The sequence below is a fragment of the Malania oleifera genome, chromosome 8 (genome assembly GCF_029873635.1).
Source record: "Malania oleifera isolate guangnan ecotype guangnan chromosome 8, ASM2987363v1, whole genome shotgun sequence".
NCBI lineage: Eukaryota > Viridiplantae > Streptophyta > Magnoliopsida > Santalales > Ximeniaceae > Malania > Malania oleifera.
The window spans coordinates 95778263-95804285 of record NC_080424.1 but is presented as its reverse complement, the minus strand read 5'-3'; the positions used below and the strand labels follow the sequence as shown (position 1 = coordinate 95804285).

Genomic DNA, 26023 nt, shown 5'->3' with positions numbered 1-26023 from the left:
CTTCAAGGGTTACCACAGGCAAAGCTCTAATAGCATAAACATCTAGGACATTTTCATCATCAACCCAAGAAGTATCTTTCGGGAGGATATGTTCTTCCTTCGCTGTGATCCATTCATCATCTGAAGCTACATCCGACACCAATATTGGATCATAATTTTGTCTTCTTCTTATAGCTCTCCCCCTCAGTTTGGTGTTGTACTTGATGTAAACTAGAGCATTCAATCTCTTGTGCTCTTATCTATTCCTCTTTTTCGTATGAATCTACAATTGAGTTTAAGTCATTTAAATTTTTAGATATTAGAAGATATTTTCATATTTGAGTGAAACCATAATAACATGGCATTTGTAAGAAGTAAGAACTAAGAACCTCAAATGTGCTCCAATTCCTCGCACATCCACTAGCACTACATGTCAGGCTAAGAACACGAATAGCAAAGTTCATCAATTCTGGGGCCTTTGTCCCAAAACGTTTCCACCAATTAGCTACAAAATAGAAAAGAACATGTTTAAGTTCCAAGTTATAAGAAGAAACAAGGATAAAGTACTACTAATTAACTAATTTTACTGAAATATTATTTTTACCTAGGCTTCTCAACATTCTAGAGTCAACAACCACTCGAGTCCCAAAATCCCCTTATGCATCATCAAACAAATCCAATTGGATGTCTGCAGCTAGCCTCTCCTCATATGTCAACATTTTATCCATGCATTCAAATAGTCCTTTCTTCACTTCTTCACAATCAGAAAAGTTCTCCTTATAATGCAATTGGGGATTTAAATAATAATCTGTAGCATGTAAAGGGTGATGAAGTTGTGGAGCCAATCTATCATCTATTTTTCTTCAAATGGGTCCATACTTCTTCTCATTTTTAGAACAAATTGCAGCAATTTTTTCCTTCGCCGAATCCATCATCTCATAGAGAAACCCCATGGCTAGTCTTTCCTTAGAATTTACTTCCCTTAGAAGTTACACAAGAGGGACAACACTCTTGATAACATACGCCACGTCAGGCCAAAAATGTTGGTCAAATAAAACTATTGAGCGACTCCTTATACCTTTATGCATTTTTGCATATGTAGAAGTGCACCACATCTCCGAAGAGAACATAGATCGAAGGTCTCGCTTTTGTTTGTAAATGCTCTGAAGTGTCAAAAATGCAGTAGCAAAGCGCGTCACAACTTGCTTAGCCTTTAGGATTGTGCTTGCATGGATCTTCAATTTTTCAATATCCTCCAACATGAGATCCAAACAATGTGCAGCACATGGAGTCCAATAGAGCTTCTCCCTCTTTTCATAAGCTTTTTTCCCACCATTTATCATGTTCTTCGCATTATCAGTTATCAGCTGTACAACATTCTCCTCACCAACTTCCTCAACTACCTTATCCATATACTTAAACATCAAATCACCATTTTTAATAGAATAAGAAGCATCAATGGATTTTAAAAACCATGTAACAGCAGGACTATTCACAAGGAAATTAATCAAGACCCTTGAACACCCATCAGTCCATCCATCAACCATGATAGAACATCCATAATCCTTCCAAGCTTTTTTGTGGTCCTTCAACATGCCATCGATGTCTTTCATTTCATCTTTAAGGATCCACGTCCTCATCTCATGCATAGATGGAGGCTTGAAACCTTGCCCATAATTAGCAACTCCATCCACGATAACATGCCAATATACGTCATCCATCAAATTAAATGGTAAAGCATTATTGAACACACAACGCCAACTTTCCTACACACTTCATTTCTTTCTTCCTTCTTCCATTTTGAGTTTAGAGTGGATTGTTTGGTCTGTGAAAATGAAAATTTATCCATTGGACCTCTAGCCCTAGGAGTATGGCCACTCCCACTATTTTGCTGCTCAAAATCTCCAACATTAGACCTAGCACTCTGACTCCCTTCTGCTGGACCCTGCCTGATCTCTTCAAGATGTTCATTTCTTTTACTCTTCTAAGAATTTTTCAAAAGCAATTTTGCACTTATCACTCACGTTTTGAGGGGCTTTTGGGCAAGGTTTCATTCCTTTCCTTGTACCAGCCAAATGATGTTTAAACCTTGTGACAGTCCCACTGCAACGTTGATCACAAAATTTGCATCTAAAATATTTTTCTCCATCAACTTCTTTTATGTATTTCCCAAAAAAATCTTTTTTTTTGCCCCTTGGAATCAACTTCAGACATATTTCAGCAAGTGCAACAAGATTAAAATCCGAAACAAAGACCTCAGAGACAAGAGAGGAGAACCTCAGACCCGTCGGACAGAGACTTCAAAAAAGAGAGCAGAGGCTTCGAGAGAGAGTAGATGCTTCGAGAGAGAGAGCAGAGGCTTCGTTGAGCTTTGTCGAGGCTTCGAAAAAGAGAGTAAAGGCTTCAAGAGAGAGCAGAGGCTTCGTCAAGGCTTTGAGAGGGAGCATAGGCTTCATGGAGCTTCGTCGAGGCTTCGAAGAGAGAGCAAAGGCTTTGACAGGCTTCGTCGACAGAGCAAAGGAGAAGAAGCTTTGCAGGAGAGAGAGGGAAGATAGGGTTTTAGTGAGTTCTGGGTTCTGTACTTATAAAATTGTGTTTTAACCCCTAAATACCGAAATGCGTACGCCTTTCATCTTAGGCGTAAAAAAGCAAGTTTTTTTGGCTGAGGCGTATACTATTTGGGCTGAGACATATGCTTTTATGGAGTTACGCCTTTACACATACGCCTTGGTGCGTTTTTGGCCAAAAACGCCTCAAAGTGCGCCTTAAAAACGCCTTTCGAAACACTGGTTTCAGACAAAGTAAATTTATTATCTTGGACATCAAAGAAGTTCCATAAATAATTAATATCTGGGATGACAATTACTAGTTGAATTCTGAGCCTATATCCACGCATGTAGTGATGTGTATACATTTTCCTACATATATTATCTTTCTTAGATTGTTGCACGTATAGCTGTGTCTTGTTCTAGGTTTTGTACCCCATAAATGATCTAATTTGAATGGGACACAATGGCTTGCTTGTGTTGTCAATACAATATAACTCCACGAGTGGAAGTGCATGAACTATTTCACAAGCCTGGGTTAAGGAGGAGGGTTGTGTTAGGTAGCTGACAACCACCGTAAAATTTGTCAAATCACTATGATATGAATCCTTATAGAATATTTGCTGGGGCGTCCCCTACGAGCGACGTGTTGCACTTGTACCACCTGGATGTAGTGAAAAGTGGGCGAGAGTAGGCTAGGTCGTCGCCCCAAAGTGACACACCATGTCGGCGCCTGGGTACAATGTCAAATATGCAAGGGTTCCTGCATCATTCTGGATGTGGGCAGGTAAAGAAGTTAGTTCAGGAAACTAGGATTAGATTAGCAACTTGGAATATAGGGGCACTTACTAGTAAAAGCATGGAAATTGTTGACACAATGATTAGAAGAAGAATCAATATAATTTGTCTTAAAAAAACTAAGTGGGTGGGGGAGAAAGCTACAAAAATTAATAAATCAAGATTTAAACTTTGTACACTGGAAAAGAAAAAACAGAGGAATGAAGTAGGAATTATTGTAGACAAAAACTTAAAAGATAGCGTTGTTGATGTAAACAGAGTAGGGGATAGAATTATAAAAATCAAGATGGTATTAGGCCAAGAGATAATAAATATCATTAGTGTTTATGCTCCTTAAGTATGCTTAGCAAAAAATCTTAAGAGACAATTTTGGGAAGATGTGGATAGTATTATACAAGGCATACCAGGGACTGAAAAAATATTTGTAGAAGGAGATCTGAATGGACACATTGGAAGGGATAATAAAAGTTACAAGAGGTTACATAGAGGATATGGATATGGAGACAAAAATGAGCCTAGGTAAATGATCTTAGACTTTGCTATGTCATATGATTTTAGTATAATGAATACTTGCTTTAAGAAGAGAAAAGAACACTTAATAACCTTTAAAAGTGAACAAAATAGAAGTCAAATAGATTTTTTTTTTTAACTAGGAGGGTATATCGTTTATCATGCAAGGATTTTAAAGTTATTCCAAGTGAAAGCCTAACCACATAACATAGATTCATAGTGTTAGATATATGTATTAAAAAATGGAAGAAAAAGGGTAAAATAAATCAGTGTACGAGAACTAGGTGGTGGAATCTAAAGGGAGAAAATATAATAAAATTTAAATATAAAATGATCGAACATGGAGATTGGACTATAGAGGATGGGATAGATACAAATACTCTTTGGAGTAGATTAGTTTGGTCTATTAAAAAGATAGCAAAAGAGATTTTAGGTGAATCAAGGGGAAGATTTTTGAATAGCAAAGAAAGTTGGTGGTGGGATAAAGATGTCCGAAAGGCCGTAAAGACAAATAATTTGATATAAAACGTGCAAAAATGTAGAAACATGGATTACTTTGAAAAGTATGGGGGGGCGAGAAAAGATGCAAAAAAGGCCATTAGTGAAGCCAAATACAGATCATTTAATAGTTTGTATGATAGATTAGATACAAAAGAAGGGGAAAGAGATATACTTAAACTTGCTAAAGCTAGAGAAAGGAAGAGTAAGAACTTAGGAAATGTAAAATGTATAAAAAGTCAGGATGATATTGTCTTGGTTAAGGACGTAGACATTAAACAAAGATGGTGAAGTTACTTTAGTAAGTTGTTTAATGATAACTAAATAGAAGGCTTAAACTTAGATTTGACAAATGAGAAAAAAACTAAAAATATAAGATTTATTTGCAAAATTAGAGTTAACGAAGTTAAGTTTGCACTAAAAACATGAAAAATGGGAAAGCTATAGGACTGGATAACATCCCAATTGAAGTTTGGAAATGCTTATGTGATAACGGAATTATATGGTTAACTAATTTATTTAATACAATTATAAAAACTAAGAAAATGTCATATGAATGGAGGAAAAACACTTTAATATCTATATATAAAAATAAAGGAGATATTCAAAATTGTAATAACTATCGTGGAATTAAACTTATGAGTTATATGATGAAACTATGGGGAAGGGTAGTTGAACAAAGATTAAGATTAGAAACAAAGGTCTCAAAAAACCAATTTGTTTTTATGCTTAGGAGATCTACCACAAAAGTTATGTATCTTTTAAGAAGATTAATGGAAAAGTTTAGGGAAAAGAAGAGGGATTTGCATGTGGTATTTGTTGACCTAGAGAAAGCATATGATAGGATACCTAGGGAAGTTCTATGATGGGTTTTAGAAAAAAAAAATTGTATGTAGTAGGTATACTAATGTCATTAAGGATATGTACGATGGAGTAATGACTAGTGTAAAGACTGTAGATAGAGAAACTAGAGAATTTCCAATCACCATAGGTGTACATCGAGGATATGCTTTGAGCCGTTGTCTTTTTGCTTTAGTGATGGACCAACTGATTAAAAGTATTCAAAATGAGGTTCCATGGTGTATGTTGTTTGCAGATGATATTGTATTAATTGATGAAACTAAGGGGGGGGTAGAGGCTAAGTTAGAATTATGGAGAGAAGTTTTAGAATTTAGAGGCTTTAGGATAAGTAGAAATAAGACAGAATATATGAAATGTAATTTCAGTAATAGTAGAAGGAATATTGGAGACAAACTTAAACTTGATGATGAAGAAATAAATAGCAGTTGTAGATTTCGATACCTTGGATCCATTATGCAAAAGAGAAATTGAAGATGATGTAATGCATAGAGTTAAAGCAAGTTGGGTAAAATGGAGAAGTGCTTCAAGTGTGCTTTGTGATCGTAGAATACCTTTAAAATTAAAAGGGAAGTTTTATAGGATGGCTATAAAACCAACTATGCTATATGGATCAGAATGTTGGGCGACAAAGAAAGAGAATATCCAAAAATTACCGAGATGAGAATGCTTAGATGGATGAGTGGTATAACCCTGAAAGATAAATTAAGGAATGAACATATTCGCGGTATGTTTAGTATAGCTCCTGAAGAAGATAAGATAAGGGAGGGATGACTCAGATGGTATGGACACTTGCAACGTAGGTCACATAGTGCATCAGTGAGGAAAAATGAGTTAGTTACTATGGGGGGCAGTATAAGGGGTAGGGGTAGACCTAAAATAACTTGGAAGGAGATAATGAATAAGGATTAAACAGCCATGAATCTGCCAAAATAAATGATCCATGATCGCATAAATTGGCGGAAAACGATTCATATAGCCGACCCTACCTAGTAGTACTTAAGGCTTGGTTTTTTTGTTGTTGGTTCAGATTGCTGGCAGAGCTGTGGTGGATTTTTGTTGCAGAAGGTGTCTTCTTGGATTGGTGATGAGCTGGTATTCGCAAAGTGTAGGCATTGGTTAGTCTTTATGTACTGATGCTTTTGTTGAGACTTCATATACATTGTTGGCCCACAAGCTAATAACATAAACTTTTAGGTAAAGTGGTAATCTAACATGGTATTAGAGCCATAGTTTTTAGGAGGTCTTGGGCTCTACTCTTTTTGCCCGCATTTATTGTTTCTTAGTTAAGAATTATCTTTCTCCATCTCATGAGTGTTTTCTATTGTTCGTTTATTTCTTTACATGCAATTGGGCTGCTCGTGCAGAGGCGTGTTAAGGCTTGATGTACATCATTGAACCACAACCTAATTGCTTAAGCATTTTTGTTCTCTATTTTCGTTTTTTGTGCAGTAAAGAAATAGATTATGAAAATGTGTTTGTTGACGTTGCCAATTTTTTGTTTCTCTTGTTAGTTTTCAAGTGTTTGCGAAAAAATTAAAAAACCAAATTTTATAGTTTTCAATTGTTTAGGCAATCTGTTTGTCAAAATATTTTATTATCTAGAATTAACTTTTTTTTTGAATAAATGATATATTTTATAGAAACTTCTTAATTAAAATTAAATTAAAATGATCTTATAAATTTAAAATATAATTAAAATAAAAATTTCCATAAATTTTTGAAAAAGGAAATGTAGAAAATAATGTCATTTACAAAATATTTTAATATTTTTCAATCATCATGTATAATAAGATTGTTTTTGTTAAAGTGAATTTTGAAATATAATAATTAAGTAAAATAATTATAATAATTTTTATTTTTATTATAGTATTTTTAAATTGTATTATTTTGGACTTTTATTATTTTAGTCATATTTTTTTTTTTAAAATTGTTATTTGATTCAAGGACTAACATGAGCATTTGTTTAATCAAGTACTTTTAATTTGTTTTACTCATTAAAATACTAACCAAACAAGTTGTTGGTTTTCGCCTTTTCAGTTTTTAGTTTTTTGTTTCCTGGTTTTTTAGATTTCATTTTTGGTTTTCATTTTTGGTAGTGATAACAAAAGGCCCCTAAGCTTTTATGAAAAGTGGTAATCTTACAGCTTCCATGGTCTGCATTTTGACATGTGGTCCCATAGCTTTAGCTCTTTATACCTTTTTAGCAATGAGGCCGAAGGTCATTTCTTCTTTGAATTTACTCCAAAGAACAACCAAAGCCACTCAAAACTTCCTCCAAACTTAGAATGTTTATATATTGGGCTGGGGGTCATTGCTGGAGGTGGAGCGAGATCTCTTGCTGGGAGGTTCTAGGGATGTAACTAACATTTCAGTGGAGAAAATTTAGCAAATAAGGCTTCATACAGCCTCCTACAACAACCTTGAAGTGGTTCATTGCCCATCAATCACCTAGTCGGATATTGGCTGATTTCAGCCCCTATAGGGGCTGCCAATAGCGCAGAGTATTCTGTTCCACTTGTGTATTTTATTTTCTTTGGGCTAGATCACACTTAAAATATATAGAAAAATCAGTAAATTCAAATCAATAAACATAAATTAGCAATTTTAAATCAAATTCATGGAAAAAAGAGATAGTAAGGAAGAATCTCTTTTTTCCAGAGATCTTCTTGTCCTCATCTAATTTGTGCTTCTTTGTTCCCTTCTAATGATATTTCTTTTATCTAAAAATTAATGCAAAGAAAGCTATCATACCAAAATCAAATTATTAAAATTATTTTCTCAATGAGTTACAAATCATTTTTTATTTTATTACTATGATGGCGATATATTTGTCACTCAAAAAGGTTCTATTAATGACTTTACCCCTATTTCACTTCCAAGTGATCAGGGCAATTTCTGAAGTGTGAGGGGTTCCATGTAGTTGGCCAAACCTCAAGGAGTGTCCATGTATTTTATCCTTTCAATTAATATGGGATTTGTTGATTGAAAGTTAATGGCATCCTTCTTGTACACTCTTGATTCAACTAGGCAGAGCAATAAATTTGGTGGATTAGTGGAAAATGTATCCTACCCATAAGTTACCATTAAATGTTGATTCCTATATCGAAATGTCGTATAAAAGACTTTATACGTGTCAATTATGCATTTCGTATTCTATAATGGTCTTGAGTCAAACTCTGGTGAGGTATTATTTGCTTTGACTCAATGGCCTTACGGGTTTGTCCTATAAAAGGTGCGTCACATGGTTGTAGTTCATATCATTCTTATAAGCCCGAGATTTCCCTTGCACACATCCAATATGGGATTATGACATTCTCCTCTGTCCAATCTCTGATACCCTCGTCAAAGTGCCTTGTGTATGGTCCCACATATTAGTACCTAGGGTGGCTCTGATACCAAATGTAATGGTATTGGGCTCAACTCCAATGAGGTATTGCTCGCTTTAGCCCAATGGCTTCACGAGTTTGTCCTATAAAAGGCGCCTTACATAGAGCCCAAATGATCCTTATAAGCCCAAGATTGCCCTAATAAACATCTGTTGTGAGACTATGACATGTTATATTGTTACGATTTTGAAAAGTAATTTGTGAGCCCCTTATATATGTTAAACAAAGATTTATAAATGTATTTTGACATAATTGACAAACAATATATGTATTTGCTTTTTAACTGTATATATATCATGTTAATGGTCATTTATCATTATTAGTATATTTTTATTAGTATGTGTTAGCATTATGTTAGTAAGTGTGAGTTACGGTATTTTGGTCATTGGTATGTACTTGACATGTATTTATAAATAGAGGGAGAGACCTATCATTGCGAAGAGGTCTTCCATTTTACTCGAGCAAGGTCCAGTCTAAACATCATAATGCCACGCAAACCTGCTGCTGTAGAAGGATCACCAGCATCACCAAAGTCCAGGAGCAGGTTCAGGAGTTGTAGGAAAATCCTGGACGCTGCTTTCCTCTTCAAAACCTCAAGAAATACCTCGTATTTTGCAAAACTAACCACATAGCAAGCGACGGGACCTGCCAATCTGCCAGCCTCCAAAATTCACAGCCAGAGGAGCCTCCATGCGCCGGCCAAAATCCAGCAGTGCCAACCCCACGCTCCAGCGCGTGAGAGTCTTTTGAGCAGCCACTTTGCTCCAATTTCCTCCCAAATGTCTTGAATCCTGCCTTACACTATAATACCAGGTTGTTTGTCATCTTTTTTGTCCAAAGATATCAACTTTTTGTTGCTTATTTGCGGCATTCCAAGATTGATTGTTTGCTAATGCCCAAAGTGGTTGGTCAATGTTTTTGAGTTCAAAGGCCTGAAACAGTGGTATTTCTGTGTTCTTGATTCGTTTTTATCTTGGTCATTGTGTGTTTGTAGTTTGCTTTGCTTGTCAAGCATTGTGTGTTGGGATGGAGTCCATGAATTTCGAAAGGATGTTGTTCACGGTGTATTTATGATTTTCTACTGTATAGAGGCTGTGTGTGTTTTGGGATGGAGTTCACAAATCCCAAAAGTATGTCTCCCTTGTCAAGAATTTGTTCGAGTGAACATCATACAACAACTGTCTTAAAGCAAGAGTATTCAACTTTTTTGCATTATCAAGCATCCCAACAAACATCTCATCACATTGCATTGTTTGCTCAGAATGTCACCCTACAATTTGTATGTATTCGGTCGGTATCTCTCCCACTAGTCCATAGGTCATTGACTCTAACGTCACTGACCATATGATAGGTGTATACAAATTCTTTTTTGCCCTCCAATATTCTCGAAATCTACCTCATCCTCAAGTTACCCTTGTTGATAGACCCGCTACTCTAGTTAAAGGGATAGGATCAATAAATCCTACTCCCACCAGCTCTCTTTCTTCTATTATATATATTCCTAAATCTCCTTTTAATCTTATGTTTGTTAGTAAGCTTACAAAGTCACTGAATTGTTCAATGACCTTTTTTTTTTTTCATTTTGTGGTTATTTAGGATTTGAAGACAAGGAACACAATTAGCACAGGACGTGAGGCTCGTGGACTTTACCACTCTGAGTCACTCTCTCCTTCTATTGCCTGCATAGTAGCTACTACACCACTTCAAATCCATTTTTGCCTTGGTCATCCATCCATCCTTACACAAGTCGAAATAGCTAGTTCCTACTTTGAGTTTTGTGTCTAATTCAGTATGAATCTTGTCAATTAGGAAAACATCATCATGTTTCCTTTGCTTCTTGAGTCAATAAACAGGTTGTTAGTCCTTTCATATTAGTCCGCTTAGAGGTCTGGGGTCCTACTCATATCACATCAAAGTTGGGATTTTGGTATTTTGTTACAGTTTTTGATGCCCACTCTAGGATGACTTGGTTGTATTTAATGAAAGATTGTTTGAAGTTATTTAAAATCTTTTATGCCTTCTGTTCTCAAATTAGGACTTAGTTTGTATGTCAGCTAAGATATTTTGTAGTGATAATGCTAAGGAGTGCTTCACTGCCCAATTCACTATTTATATGACTAATTATGGCATGATCCATCAATCATCTTGTGCCCACACTCCACTACAGATTGGAGTTGTTGAGTGGAAAAATAGACACATTCTTGAAGTAACTCGTACTTTTTTTGTTGACTTTTTGAGTCCGATCCCTGTTTTGATGTTGACAAAGCACCAGTGTCTTATCTGTGCGTTGAGTGCTTGTACAGGTTTTTATTTTGGCACGCACATGAGACAAAGGGAAATGGAAGCCAGAAGCACTTAAGGAGCACATACTACTGGTGTATTCCATGAAGACAGAAGAGCAAAGAGGAAAAGAAGACACATATATTTTAATTGTATATGCATTTATTTTTTATTATTTGGTCTATAATAATGCATGCATCTGCATGATATGACTTCAATGTTCAGAAAGAACCGTAGACTGATCATAGGGAACCAAAGGTCATAGTTTAGACTGACCTTAGGTCCCCAAACATTTCATGAAAAATCCCTTGAACTAAAATGCCATGCCTATATGAAAAAGGGAAACTTTTAATCAAAATCTGGACCTAAATCTACTTTGAAAGAGCTTCGTGCGACCGAACCTAGGAGGTTATAAATGCCTCGGTCGACCGAACTAGTAAGAAGTCAACAAGTTAACTGAGGCTCGAGTGACCGAACCATATTTGAACTAACTGTTCACGGTCGACCGAACCTTAAAGTTAACTTTTCTCATTGTCCTCGAGCGACCGAACTTGTAGTTCAAAATAGGCCTGGGCGACTGAATTGTGAGTTTCAGCAAACCGAACCACTTGCCGAGCGACAAAACCTCGAACGTTTGGAAAATCACCTTGACTTCAGCCAACCGAACTTACCCTCGGGCACTCGAACTTGAAAAAGTAACTTTTCTATCTGTGTCTGTTCAGGCGACCGGCCCTAAGGACCAGGCGACTGTAACTCTCGGGTTGCCACTTTTTTACCACGGGTAATTAAGGGTAATTGAGATTAAACTTTAATTAAACTTTTCTAAAATTTCCAATAGGTTCCCAACGGTCATATTTTGTTGAAAAACTATAAATACCCCTTTCATAACTTTAATTAGCAACTTTGATTAGTCAACTTTTCTCTCTAATTTTATCCTAATCAAAGTTCCCCCAAAATACGGTTTTATTACAAAGCTCTTTTCTTGGGGCAAATCCTCCAAAACTCTCTTTCATTTAGTTGTAAATTATTTTTACAAGGGAGTAATTTCTATAGGCATTTTTGTTTTGTAAAATCATTTGAAACCAAAACCCTAGGTTCTCTGGTTTGTTCTTGAAAAAATATTGTTTGGAGAAAATATTTTGTAGGGTTTAAATCTTTGAAGCTTTTTATCATATACATTCTTTTCAAAGATTGCAAAATCATTTTTAGAAAAGCACCCTCGCTCTACTGAGCACATAAATCATATCATATTAGAGTGTGTATTTAGAGCTTAAACGTTGTACATCTTTGCTTGTATTTAGAAGTATTTTACCGTGTACAAAAATGTTTTAATGTACCGATTGGGTTCATCCCATTAATTAAACTGGGGAATCTCAGCCCCGTAAGTGAGACCGGTTCGGTTCAGCCCGAAAATTGAACTTGGGAGTCTCAGCCCCGTAAGTGAGACCGGTTTGGTTCAACCCGAAAATTGAATTGGGGTTTTCCTTACCCCGTAAGGAGAGGATGTAAACGGCTTCTGCTCTGCCCATTTAAGTGAGCAGGTTTAGTGTAATCCTTAGAGGGTATGCCTAAGGCGGGGACGTAGGCTAGTTTGGCCGAACCTTGATAACAAATATTGTGTGTTTCTCTCTCTCCTTATCTCATTTACTTTCCGCTCTTTAATTTCAGTTTGTGATGCCTGTTTATGTTTTGTTATAATCATCTTGCATGCACACATAATTAATTTAAATCAGATATGCAGCACACGTGTATGTATGCACACATTGCTCACTTACTTTACATACATGTTTTATTTCGAATGGGATATGAGATGTGGTGAATCGGCGTAAATGTTTTAATTAACCGAAAAGTTTTTAAATATCCAATTCACCCCCCCTCTTGGGATCACACCAATTCGAACATTTTTGTGTCAAATGACTATCCCTAAAGTTTTTGGAGTGATGTTGTGCTTGCTACTTGCTCTCTTATAAATAAAATGCCATCCTCTATTCTTGGTGGTAAAATCTCTCATGTTTTAGTTATCTTCCCTAATGTTCCTTTGTTCCCATGTCCTCCTCGTATATTCAGTTGCCAGTCCTTTGTCCATTAGTTAGGTCTAGGAATGGACAAGTTGCATCCTCGGGCTATCAAATGTAATTTTTTTGGCTAATCATATACTAAGAAAGGATATCAATATTATAGCCCTACCTTACATCGATTATTTGTTTCTACAGATGTCAACTTTTTTGAGTCTATGCCTTATTATTCTGGGTCCTTAAGTACTGTTGACCTTGATGAGTCATTTCTTCTACCTAATCTTCTAGATCCTAACCTATTCGCCATGCCTGGTCCTCCTACATCGTCATCTAGTTCGAGTCCTTCACATCGCTTAGTTCATCCCAATTTGCAGGTATACACCCAACAACTCAAGGGAGGAGAGCCTCCTCCAGCTTCTACTTCTACGCCTCAAGTCCCCAATTTGCAGGTATCAAATGATCCTATTGCCCAAAATTTTGATCCTCCTATAACTGTTCAGAAAGGTATCACACTTGTACCCAATCTTCAATTTTGTTTTCTACTATGTCTTGTCACCCTCATATTACTATTCTATTAGTACTCTGTCTTCTGTTGCTCTTCCAAAATCTATTCCGAAGCCCTAGCCCATTTTGGGTGGAGGCCTACAATGGTTGAAGAGATGCGTGTGCTACATAATAATGATACATGGAATTCGATAGTTCTTCCTCCTAATAAGTCTGCAGTTGGTTGTCGTTGGGTGTACAATGTCAAAGTCAATCCATATGCTTTTGTGGCTCGGTTGAAGGCCTGCCTTTTTACTAATGGATATACTCAAGTGTATGGTTTAGATTAGTCAGACACATTCTTTCTAGTCGACAAACTTGTCTCAGTATGTTTGTTAATCTCCTTAGCCACCACATGTCATTGGCCTCTACATCAGTTAAATGTGAAGAATGATTTTCTACATGGTGATCTTTAGGAGGAGGTCTATATGGAGCAGCCACTTGGGTTTGTTGCTCAAGGAGAGTCAAGCTTAGCGTGTCAGCTCAAGAACTCATTACATGGTTTAAAACAGACCCCCAAAGCATCATTTGGTCGCTTTACTGCTATAGTTCCTAAGTTTGATCTCTGACATTGTGCAATAGATCATTCTGTATTTTATTGTCATACTCACATCCAACATGAATTGTGTTTGTAAATGATATTTTTATTATTGGCGATGATGGTCAAGGTATCCATGGCCTAAAACATCTCTTATAAACTAAGTTTTAGACCAAAGATTTGGGACCATTAAAGTATAGGTATAGAAGTATTGAGATCTTTTATAGGAACCATCTTGTCATAGTGGAAGTATGTTCTTGATTTTCTAGATGAGATTGGAATGTTAGGATCCAAGCCTGTTAATATACTCATGGATCCTAACAGTAAGTTAGTGCCAGATATGGCTGATTTGTTGATTGACCCATGACGGTATAGGAGACCTGTTAGAAAGTTGAATTATCTCACAATCACTCGATCAGATTTATCCTTTGCAACAAGTGTTGTGAATCAGTTTCTTGATTCTCCAAGAATAAGTCACTAGGATGCAGTAATTCGCATCTTGAGATATCTCAAATGTGCAGTATATCAGGATTAGGGTCACCCATGTTCATGGATATATGAATGCAAACTGGCTGGTTCACCTTCTGATAGAAGATCTACAACCGGATATTGTATCTTTGTTGGGGGTATTTGATTTCTTGGAAGAGTAAGAAAGTAATTATGCTGGCTAGATCAAGTGTTGAACCAAAGTATAGGGTCATGACTCACACTACATGTGAACTTGTTTAGTTAAAGAACATGTTGGAAGAACTAGGTTTTCGTGGAGTTAATGTACGATAATCAAATTTCTATTCATATTGCCTCCAACCTAGTCTTCCATGAGCGTACAAAACACATTGAAGTTGATTTCCAGTTGCCACTTTGTTCAGGAGAAACTTGTGTAGAAGCTTATTACAACCACTCATGTGAAATTTGGTTTGCAGCTGGTTGTTTTATTCACTAAATCTTTGGAGGGTGCTCATGTTAAATTCATTTGTAACGAATAAGGAGCATATGATATCTATGCTCCAGCTTGAGGGGTAGTGTTAATGGTCATTTGCATTATTAGTATGTGTTAGTGTTATGTTAGTAAATGTGAGGTTAGTGAGGGTATCTTGGTCATTGGTATGTACTTGACATATATTTATAAACAATTCAACAATGTATTACCTTTTTAACAATTTTGGTCCTTATGCTAGCTTTTCTAGTCCTCAAATTTAAAATTTTCTTCCATATTCTCCATTCTTTTATTATTATTTGTTTTTGGCCACCCTCAACATAAAAATGTCGACTTCATCGCTAATGTCAATTATTTGGGAAGCTCTTATTGAGTGTAAAAGGACATCATGGTAGGCCTAGGATCCATGGATTTGTAGTCTGCTCGACACAATAAGAAAGGAATTGAGTGTGCAGACATTAAGAAATGATCGAAGAGATGTTGATTGTGGAAATTGTGCTGCAAAACTAAGAAATTAGAGGACAACAATAACAACAATAGCAAACCAAGCCTTTAGTCCCACTAGGTGGGGTTGGCAACATGAATCCTTTTATACCAATTTATACGATCGTGCACAATTTCCTCCGACAATTTAACAATCATTAAATCCTCATTCACTATCCCATTCTAAGTTATTTTAGGTCTACCTCTATCTCTTCTACTAACTAGCTCACTCCTCATGGGTATACCATTTGACCTCCATTCCAAATGCCCAAACCATCTAAGGCGCCCCCCCTCTTATCTTCTATTGGTGTTTTGTCTAACTTATTGCAGATATGTTCATTCCTTAAATTATCTTTTAACATTATACCATCAGAAAATTTTACTTTTTGAATACGTTGCTTTTTTAGTTGCCCAGCATTTTGATCCATATAGCATAGCTGGTCTTATAACCGTCCTAGGTATTCTATAATCACACGACACACCTATTGCACTTCTCAATTTTACCCACCCTGCCTTAACTTTATGTATATCCTCTTGATTTCTCCTTCACCTTGCAAGATAGACCCAAGATATCTAAATCTAGTAGTTCTATTAATTTCTTGATCATCAATTTTAATTCTTTTTTGCAATATTCCTCCTACCATTACTAAAGTTACATTTGATTTATTTTTTCTTATTTGTGTTTATCCTAAATCCTCTAGATTCTAAGCTTTTCTCTGTAATTCTAACTTAGATTATGCTCAATCAAGACAATATCATTTGCAAACAATATACACTATAGAACCTCATTTTGGATACTCCTAGTAAGTTAATCCATCACTTATGCATAAAGATAAGAGCCCAAAACAAATCCTTGATATACACCTATTATGACTGGACCCTAGATTCCCACTTGTAGTCCTAACACTATCCAATACTTTATTGTACATATCCTTAATGGCATTAATATACCTACTACATACTCCCTTTTTTTTATTTTTCCCTCTAAAACCCACCATAGAGGTACCATATCATAGGCTTTCTCTAAATCAATAAAAACCATAAGCAAGTCTTGCTTCTTTTCCCTAACTTTTTCCATTAATATCTTTAAAAGATATATAGCTTTTGTAGTCGATCTCTTTAAGCATGAAACCAAATTGATGTTTTAAGACCCTTGTTTCTAGCCTTGGTCTTTGTTCAATTATCATTTCCCACAGTTTCATTGTATGAATTAAAATTTTAATTCTATGATAGTTATTACAAGTTTGAATATCTCCTTTATTTTTTATTTTTGTATATTGGTATTCATCTACCATTTTCGTAGTTTTTATACTTGTGTTAAATAAATTAGTTATCCATAAAATTCCATTATCACCTTGGCATTTCCAGTCCTCAATTAGGATGTCACCTAATCCTATAGATTTTTCATTTTTTTTCAATGCAAACTTAATTTCATTAACTATAATTTTGCGAATAAATCTTAATTTAGTTTTCCCTCATTTGTCTCTAAATTTAAGCCTTCTACTTGGTTTTCATTGAATAGTTAATTAAAGCAATTTCGTCATCTTTATTTTATATCTTCTTCTTTAATTAGGAAACTATCATTCTCATTTTTATGCACTTTAATCCCAAAGTCCTTGCTCTTTCTTGCTCTAGCTCTAGCAAGTTTAAGTATGTCTCTTTTCTCATATTTTGTATCTAATCTTGCATATAAATTATTATATGCTCCATGTTTGCTTCACTGACAATCTTTTTGCATCTTTTCTTGCTTCTTTATGCTTTTCAAAGTTTTCCATGTGTGTATATTTTTGCCATGTTTTACGCCAAATTTTTTGTCCTTTCACGGATTTTTGGACATCTTGATCCCACCATCCACTTTCTTTACTAGCCAAGAATCTTCCTAGATTCACCAGAAATCTCTTGTACTTTATTTTTAATAGAGTTAGCTATCCTACTCCAAAGAGTATTTACATCAGCACTACCCTCCATTGTTCATTCACCCTCTTTGATCATTTTATCTTTAAATTTTATTATATTTTCTCCATTTAGGTTTCACCACCTATTGCTCTTGCATTATTTATGTTACCATTTCCTTTCCATTTTTTAATATATATGTTTAACACTAGAACCCTATATTGTGTAGTTAAACTTTCCCCTAGGATAAATTTACAGTTCTTTCATGGTAAATGATCTACCTTCCTAATTAAGTAAAAATCTATTTGACTTTTATTTTGTTCAGTCTTGAAAGTTATTAAGTGTTCCTCTTAATAAGATCATATGACATGTCTAAGTCTAAGAACATACCACCAAATTCATTTTTATCTTCATATTTATGTCCTCCATGTATCCTCTCATAACTTTTATTGTCCTTTCCAAATTCCAATGTTGTCTATTCAAATAAACTCCTATGAATATTTTCTAGGTCCCTAATATAACTTATTTATAATATTTATATCTTCCTGAAATTGTATTTTAAGGTTTTCTACTAAGTCTATTTAAGGAACATAAGCAACAATGATATTTATTATCTCTTAACCTAAGACCATCTTGATCTTTATGGTTCTATCCCCTACTCTTTAACATCTATAACCCTATCTTTTAGGTCTCTGTCTACAATGATTCCTAATTCATTCTTATATTTTTCTTTTGTAGCATGCCAAAGTTTAATTCTGATTTTTCAATTTCTCCATCTTTTTCCCTTGCCCCCTTTAGTTTCTTGAAGGCATATTACGTTAATTTTTCTTCTAATCATTGTGTCAACTATCTCCATACTTTTACCAATAAATGTCCCTATATTTCATATTGCTAATATAACCCTAGTCTCCTGAAATAACGTCTTTCCCCACTTATGTCTAGAATGTTGTGAGAACCCTACCCTTGCAAATTTGACGCCATACATGGGTATCACAAGCTGAATATTTCACCTTGTGAAAGGCTATCTGGCACTAGCTAAATCACTCTTTCTTAACTAGTCAACCAAAGTTTACCATGGTTTATCAATAGAAGATATTCATAGAAGTTGAATGAAATGTAAGCGAAAGCAGTAAGCAATTCATGGAAGTAATGGTAAGCAAGTGGTAAACATCAAAGCAATGTAATTCATTAAGCAATACCTCCATGAGCAGTGTGTTTCTAGCGAGAGAAGCAAAAGTAGGCTAAACACGTTTACAATGACTAGTGAACTTTATAAGATTGATGAACACTCACACTCGCTTAAAAAGCTTTCTATGCTATTCTAGTTCTGGTACTAGGAAACATCAAACTGTCTGAGGAGTCATACTCCCATTTTTACACTAGGACAAAAATACCCTTAAAGCAGTAAACCTATACTAGTTTAATGCTAGTTGTCAGTTACTTAATGCAACCCTCCTCCTAAACTTGGGTTTGGGACTGGCTACATGTGAAAAGATTTAGGACATTGAGTGCATCATAGGCAAAGCTATGTGAAATTGGAAGATCTTTTTTATTGTATATTTCTTTTTTGTGAGGTTTTCCTTGTTCTAACCTTCCTAATTATGTGCTTATGGCCTTTTTTGATTCAAAAAACAACTAATTTTCTTACCAAGAAAAAAGCTAATTTTAAAGTAGTTTTTTTTTTTTGGAACATCAATTGCTTGCCATTTGTAAAGGAACACAGAGTGAAATACTTGATTGCAAATGGTTACTGTAGGCATTATTATGTTGAGATTGAGTGTGCATTTTAATCTATTGTGAGTTGTTTCCTTCAAACTTCTTTTATTGGAACCTCCAGGGACGTATTATTCCTTGTGATTTCATCGGTATTGTCAGGAGTCAACAACCTGTGTACCTGAAGGGTACGTAGCCCCACTCTTCTTAGAACAACTTTGATAATTGATGAATTAATTGAAGGTGATATTCTGATAGTTTAGTTTTTGTAAGTTATGTTGTTTCTTCCTTGGATTATATAATTGCAGCCTTAATTCGTCTTGCAGGAGAAGTGGTGAGCAACCACGATGAGCTCATGTCCAACTTTTTTGCACAGCCAGATGCCCTTGCTTATGGGAAGGTGGGTTCTGTGCTCCCTTTTGGATAGTTGTTTGCAGAAGTGGATTTCTTGCTAATTCCTGGAACAGCTTTTTATTTTTAGTTTTGGGTACAACATAGAAAATTATTTTGTATTTTCCTGCATGTTAATTGTTTGTTTTTCTCTCTCATATAAAGAAAATTTACTAACTGGTATTTTCTTTCTTGAAAAACTTTCATGGTTATTACTTCGTATTTCGTAGGAATGACTATAGTTCTGGATGATCTAACCAAACTTCAATTTTTTCTAGACCCCAGAACAATTGCAGAAGGAAAATATTCCCAAGCATCTTATTCCTCACAAGGTAGTCTTCTTTCCATTTTGTATTAGCATCTGCTGTATTAATTTTTTGATGTTTATTCTTAACTATTGCATTATCTTTAACAGACCTTTTCTGGGAATCGGCCTTCTCTCAGCCTACTCCTTCCATCATTGAATGCTTATAACATTGGACAGGTTTAAGTTCCCTGCTCCTTTTCTTTTAAGAAACAAATTGTGGAAGCACATTCGTTTAAATGCTCAGCTTTAAGTTGGCCAGTTGTCCTTTGGTAACCATATATGATGTTAAGTGTGTGGGAATGTTCCCAGGAGTGCAAGGGGCAGTACTTTCAAGTCTCATGCATGACACACGACCCAAGACTAGAACACTTGTGTAGATTGAAGGCAAGGCCAATATCACATTTTTAGCATGGTGCAACAAATGGCAGAATAGTCTAATGCCTTCATTTGGGAAGGCATACATTAAGCTTTTCCTTCAGATTCCCGGTAAAGCTTTAGTAGAGCTTTAGGGTCCAAGGTATCTGCTTCCGTGGATGAAGTTTAATAACAAAAAAAATAGGCAGCCTGGTGCACAAAGCTCCCACGTATGCAGGGTCCGGAGAAGGGGCGGACCATAATGGGTCTAATAGTACGCAGCCTTACCTTGCATTTTTGCAAAAGACTGTTTCCATGCTTTGAACCCATGATATCCAGGTCACATGACGACAACCTTACCGTTGCGCCTAAGCTCCCCTTCGAATGAAATTTATAAATAAATAAATAAATAAAAATAGGGGAGGTAGTGGGGGAAGGGAGGGGAAAACTTGATGAGTTGCTTGGGCAGCTTTTCTACCATTTAAGGTGGCAATTTCCTGCTTTGTTTCTAATTTAGTCTGGCACCATTAGTGTCTACGATTTGTTTGAGCTTAAAAAACTAGAAAGCGTGCTATTTGGCAAAAATTTTAGAGGTAGTTGAATCTTTTAAACTGTGAAATGTTGGACTGCTTTCATTGCCACAGCAGTATTGCCCAAATGTAAAAAGGATGCTCAAATATCTGGATATTTTTTTAATGGTGGAGATGGTGGGTTTGTAGTACAAGTAATATATCTTGTGTGTTTAAAAAGGTATATATGAAGTTCTGCAACAAATCATTAATTTACAAATATATTAAAGAATGGGTGCAATTTATGAGTGAAGTTACATGCCTAGTGCTAGTCTCATTTTCTGTTAACAAGCACCCAATGCATATTAGTGTCTGCTTCGTCATGAGATGTGTCTGTAATCTGCTTGTGTCCTAATCTCTAATATTTTCAATCGTCTTTTTCAGTTGTTGGCAATTTATGAACATAGAATTGCTGTGGAAGGTTTTGTATGGGGTATCAATTCTTTTGACCAGTGGGGAGTTGAGTTGGGGAAGGTACGGCTGGCTAAATTAATCATTATCATGCTTCTCCTTTATTCCCCAATCATACCTTGAATATATAATTACATGTTTTGCCATTTTTAATTTCTTGCTGTCTTTCCTATCATTACTTGGTATTTTATTCTTTCCTAATATTCCTGAAAAAGGCTGATTTATATGAAAATGCAGTCATTGGCTTCTCAAGTCAGAAAGCAGCTGCATGCGTCTCGTACAAAACAAGAACCAATTGAGGGCTTTAATGTCAGCGCTACTACATTGTTAACAAGATATCTAGAGGTATGGCAAAGCATTTGTTGACAGAGTTATCAAATAAAACAAACAAGCCTTTTATGTCATAAATACGCTAAAAAGTTAAGGGGCCTATGTGCCACATTTTAGGGTTGGTCGATTGAATTTACTTTGTTTTCTAAAAGAAATAATTTGATTGATAATATTGAAAGTCTTCAAAGAAGACAGGATAACGCCTGTTGCAGTATTGTGATAATTGCAATGGTCAACAACATTATGCCCTGCTACTATCCTAGATTATGCCTCAGTCCTGCTGGGTGTTTAGGAAGAGCTGTTTCCACAACCAGTTCAAGCGTGTGCTAGGACCATAGTTGCTCAGCTTTTTTTTTAACATTGTAGAAATTTAAAGTACTTCTGATGAAAAACCCATACAAGCTATGACGGCTAGATGGCTTTAATGCCTGGTAAGTAGGAACATCACCCGCTGTTTGACAAATTTCTTCCATATCGATTAGACATTTTTGTTGCATTTTCAACTTGACTGATGCCTCCTGCTTGAAATTAGATGTGTCTAAGCACGCCTTGTAGGGCTGGGTTGTAAAGCCTGTAATTTTCTGCTATTCTCTTTGCACCGGTGGCAATGTTGCTAATTTCTTACTTGGCAGGCAAGCTCGGATGTCCCGTCTGGTCCTTAGACTCATATTCCACTGATGTAGTTGCTTCTTCAAGTTTGGTCAGTGTCGTCTGATGAACGTTAAATACTCATATTCCACTGATGTAGTTGCTTCTTCAAGTTTGGTCAGTGTCGTCTGATGAACTCTTTAACGTTGGGATACCAATAAGCTTCAGTGAATTTAGGAGCACAGGTTTTTTGTTACCTAGTAACCTCAAACTGTGAACTTTGTTTTAATGATTTGCGAATTGAAAACGTTTATCTTGAATTGCAGTATCTTCGATCAGAGCATGATGGGGCATAAATTTCTTCTCTGTTACACATTTGCAGTAGATTGTACTAAATTTTGAAGAGAGGATGGCGTCTATTTTATTTAGACGGTCCGAAAATTTTATTCTAGGACAAGCAAACATTAAAATATCTAACTGCAAATGTGTCTCAAATTTATTCTCTCTCTTCCTCTACCAGAGTGAACTTTTGTCTAGAACATTAAAATTTTCGAAAGTGATACTAATATTGTTTTTTTTTCAAAAAATACAAGAGTGAAATAACTTGTGTTTTTAAAACATACAAATCAGTGGGAAGAGTGTTTACCGCCTATTGCTGGATGCGTATTTTAGAAGAATAGATTAGTAGTTATTATTATTATTATTATAGGGACTACAAAAAAATAACAATATGAAATTTTTTATGAATTCATAATAAGAAATAGATAAAAAATAATTATTTTAAAATTTAGTAATGTAAATTTTTTATTATTATTATTAAATATTAAATAAAATAATCAGAAATATACAAAAAATAGTTACCTTTATTTTCCTTCTAAGAATATTTATTCACAATGTGCCAAATATAACCTAAGGCAGCTAGTAATTTGGCCCTGTGGTGTATGTATTTTTTGAGTAAGAATGCTGTATAAGATAAGGCAAAATCATATAAGGTGGTTATACCAAAACTGATAATATTTCTCTAGAATTCGTTTAAAATGGTTATGCCTTGCAGTTTAGGGGCTCATTGTAGGGACCAGCGTCCACTCAAAGTTGGAACTGCCCCTACTATAATTGGAAGAGTGGGTCTAAATTAAAAAGAATATAAGCCAAATAAGTTTTATATTTAGATTTGTGCAAATTTTTTTCAAAAAATTAATATAATCTTATATTAAGTTTTATTCAAATTTAAACATTCAAATTCAAATTCAAAATTCAAAATTTATGTTTGTAAATGTAAAATAATTGTTTAGTCAATTAGATAATTGATACATTTACATTGATAAATGGAAAAATGATTTTCAACTATGTGTGACTAGAAATATAAAAACTTGTCCGGAACAATAGAGGGATGCTTTTAAAAACTTAAACTAATGAATTGTCACTTCCTTAATTGCATGTCTAAATATTCTATACTATCCTTACTGCCACTTTTAATAAACTATCATTGCTTAAAAACTTCTAATCATCCTTCTAACTGTTTTCCACAATGTTTATCACTGTGTTGGTTGCCTTTAAATCGCTGTTTGCATGCAATTTGATGAAAAAAAAATTTTCCCTTCGAATCAAATTCCCCGTTGTCAATTTTTGGTACAACAATTTTAAAAAATTAGGCTAGGTTAGGCATGTTAAATTAAATATTAAAACATATAAAATGGTCTTGAAATTTAAAGGGTAAAAAGGAAAAGCATAAAAAAGGCTATTACATTTAGCAAATTTTTTATAGTAAAAAAAGCATATATACACAAGCTAGATAATTTATTATCATATATATCTTAATATAATAAAAATAATTAATCATTACCATAAGCATAATAATCAAGTGGGTAAGGTGTCTAAATTATCACCATCATGACCATACCTTGAGTTTTATATATATATATTAGCTATACTCATTGGCTTTAACTTTGGAAATAAGACATTAAGATTATACCTGAACAATTCGAACGAGAGAAATACCAATCATCAACATATAAGATAATTTCGTCCAAATTTATTTATAACTTTTCATACATTATCCTATAACCAATTTTCATACTTAAAAAGGGTTTTCGTTATTAAAAAGATAATTCAGAGGTGAAGAGGGTATGATTGTTCACGATTATTTTGGAGGGGTGAAGAAGGTGGGGTTGTTGTTGTTGCCTATATTAATTAATGATCATTTAACACTAGCCAATCAAAATATCTATAGCCTTTCTTAAGATTATATTATTATAATTGTCGTTTTAAGCTAAAGAAATAGGAATGATATTGTAAAATAATTAAGATGTTACTCGGATTATATGATCTTTCCAAAAGAAAGAAGATATTGTGATTGAAGAACATTTTAATTTTGAAAGAATAGGACTACATTTTATCCTCAAAATATTATAATTTTACTTACCCAATATTTTATATAATTGTACTATATACATAGCACAATATGCTTGCAGTGGATAATTAAATTGCGATTCCAAGGAGATGAGTGTAGTATTTCTATTTCTAAAAAGAAAATGGATGGATTTGCAAGCAAAATATTGAATTATAATCATTTGAGATATCATAATTAATGTTATTAATTTTTATAATTAAATTTATCAAGAATAAAAACGGGAAAATAGTCCCTTGAGCTTCCTTTTGTGTAGCTTTACTCATACAAATTTTAATAAAATTTATTGACCAGAGTTTTAATGAACTACACAACTGCAATTTTTTAATTAATTGGAGCTCTAAAACGGGTTCAAACTCAACATCTCCCTTCTCAAATCCTTTCCCCTAATGGATCATGCAATATTTACATATGTAAATAGAAAACTACTAGAGCAAAGCTTGCTCGAATACTTCTTTATTTCATCAACTAAGCATTCCCATGTAAAAAACTTTCCATGCATATTCATTTGGCATGAGGAACCATGCATAACGAGTCATGCTATGATTAATTTCAAGAGATTTCTTGGTCAAAGATTTTGATTGGACTAAAAAAAAAAGAGGAAAATAAAAAGAAAACTTAATTTTTTTCACTGTATTTTTCCTTTATCAAATACCATTAAAAACAAAAAATTGTTCTAACATGATTAAAATTTAAGTAAATTAACTATAATATATGTGTAAAATCATATTTTTGTTTATTGATTTTGTAGACACCCTAATTTTTACCAAGTCATTTCAGTGGTCCTAAGTCAAAATTTTGAAAGTCGGGTTTGTGCTGATTGATTAATTGTTCCTAAATTCCTGAGGGGATAGATTGCATTGTGTTTACATAACCATATTCCCAAAGTGCATCTAACCAAGTTGTTTTAAAATCATACCATTGGAAATTTAAATAAGACCAGTTTTTGAAATCTAAGGAATGATCAGTTGAAAATTGGTTCTGAAGCTTTGATGGAAAAATGTACTTTATTAAAAAAGGGGCACGTGCCCAAAGTTAAAGTACAGAGGGAGGTTGCCAAAGGGCATTGTAGATACATTGTGACGACCTCAAAATTTACATCATTTATATATATATGAACTATTCTGATACTCCCTGCTATGAAACTCGAGCCTCGGAAGGCACTGGGGTAAATCTGAATATAAAATCATACCTATGTAGTAGAAACGTAATCCATACATCCATACACATCATACAATACCAGGGATCTGTATTTCCAAACCATACTATATATACATCTCTCTCCAAAATATCTGTCCCAAAACACAAAATCCTGCACAAACTTACCCTGGAATCAAATAAACTCTCTATCCGCGAGCCTGGTTAGCTCACCCAGCTGGCTCACCTGAAAAATGTTAAAGTCATGGGATGAGTCGACGATCAGTAAGTGAAAATATGCTATTACTAGTGTGTGGCGACTAAGTTACATACTGTTAAAATAACAACTAAACTGTAATGAAATAATAAATCTGTAAAGCATGTCCATCATTTTCACAATTTAAAATATAACTGTATCATCTATATTTTTTACTTTTCATACTACTAATATCATACTATACTCATCAGATACTATAAAATTGTATACATATACATAACTGTGTTTTAACCCTGAAACTCTGTATGTCATGATTTGACCCCTCATGACAGG

The 26023-nt window shown here is 34.6% G+C and overlaps 1 protein-coding gene across 1 annotated transcript in view; it reads left to right on the top strand.

The window, feature by feature from the left end:
• LOC131163006 (glucose-6-phosphate isomerase, cytosolic) overlaps positions 1–22249 on the top strand; it is a 30357-nt gene extending 8108 nt beyond the window's left edge. Inside the window, exons 18-24 of the mRNA XM_058119680.1 lie at positions 19105–19168; positions 19307–19380; positions 19649–19702; positions 19786–19854; positions 20985–21074; positions 21249–21356; positions 21974–22249. Of these exons, the coding sequence (XP_057975663.1) occupies positions 19105–19168; positions 19307–19380; positions 19649–19702; positions 19786–19854; positions 20985–21074; positions 21249–21356; positions 21974–22003 (489 nt within the window). The 3' untranslated portion in view covers positions 22004–22249. The remainder of the gene's footprint in view (positions 1–19104; positions 19169–19306; positions 19381–19648; positions 19703–19785; positions 19855–20984; positions 21075–21248; positions 21357–21973) is intronic.
• Positions 22250–26023: the final 3774 nt, after the last annotated feature.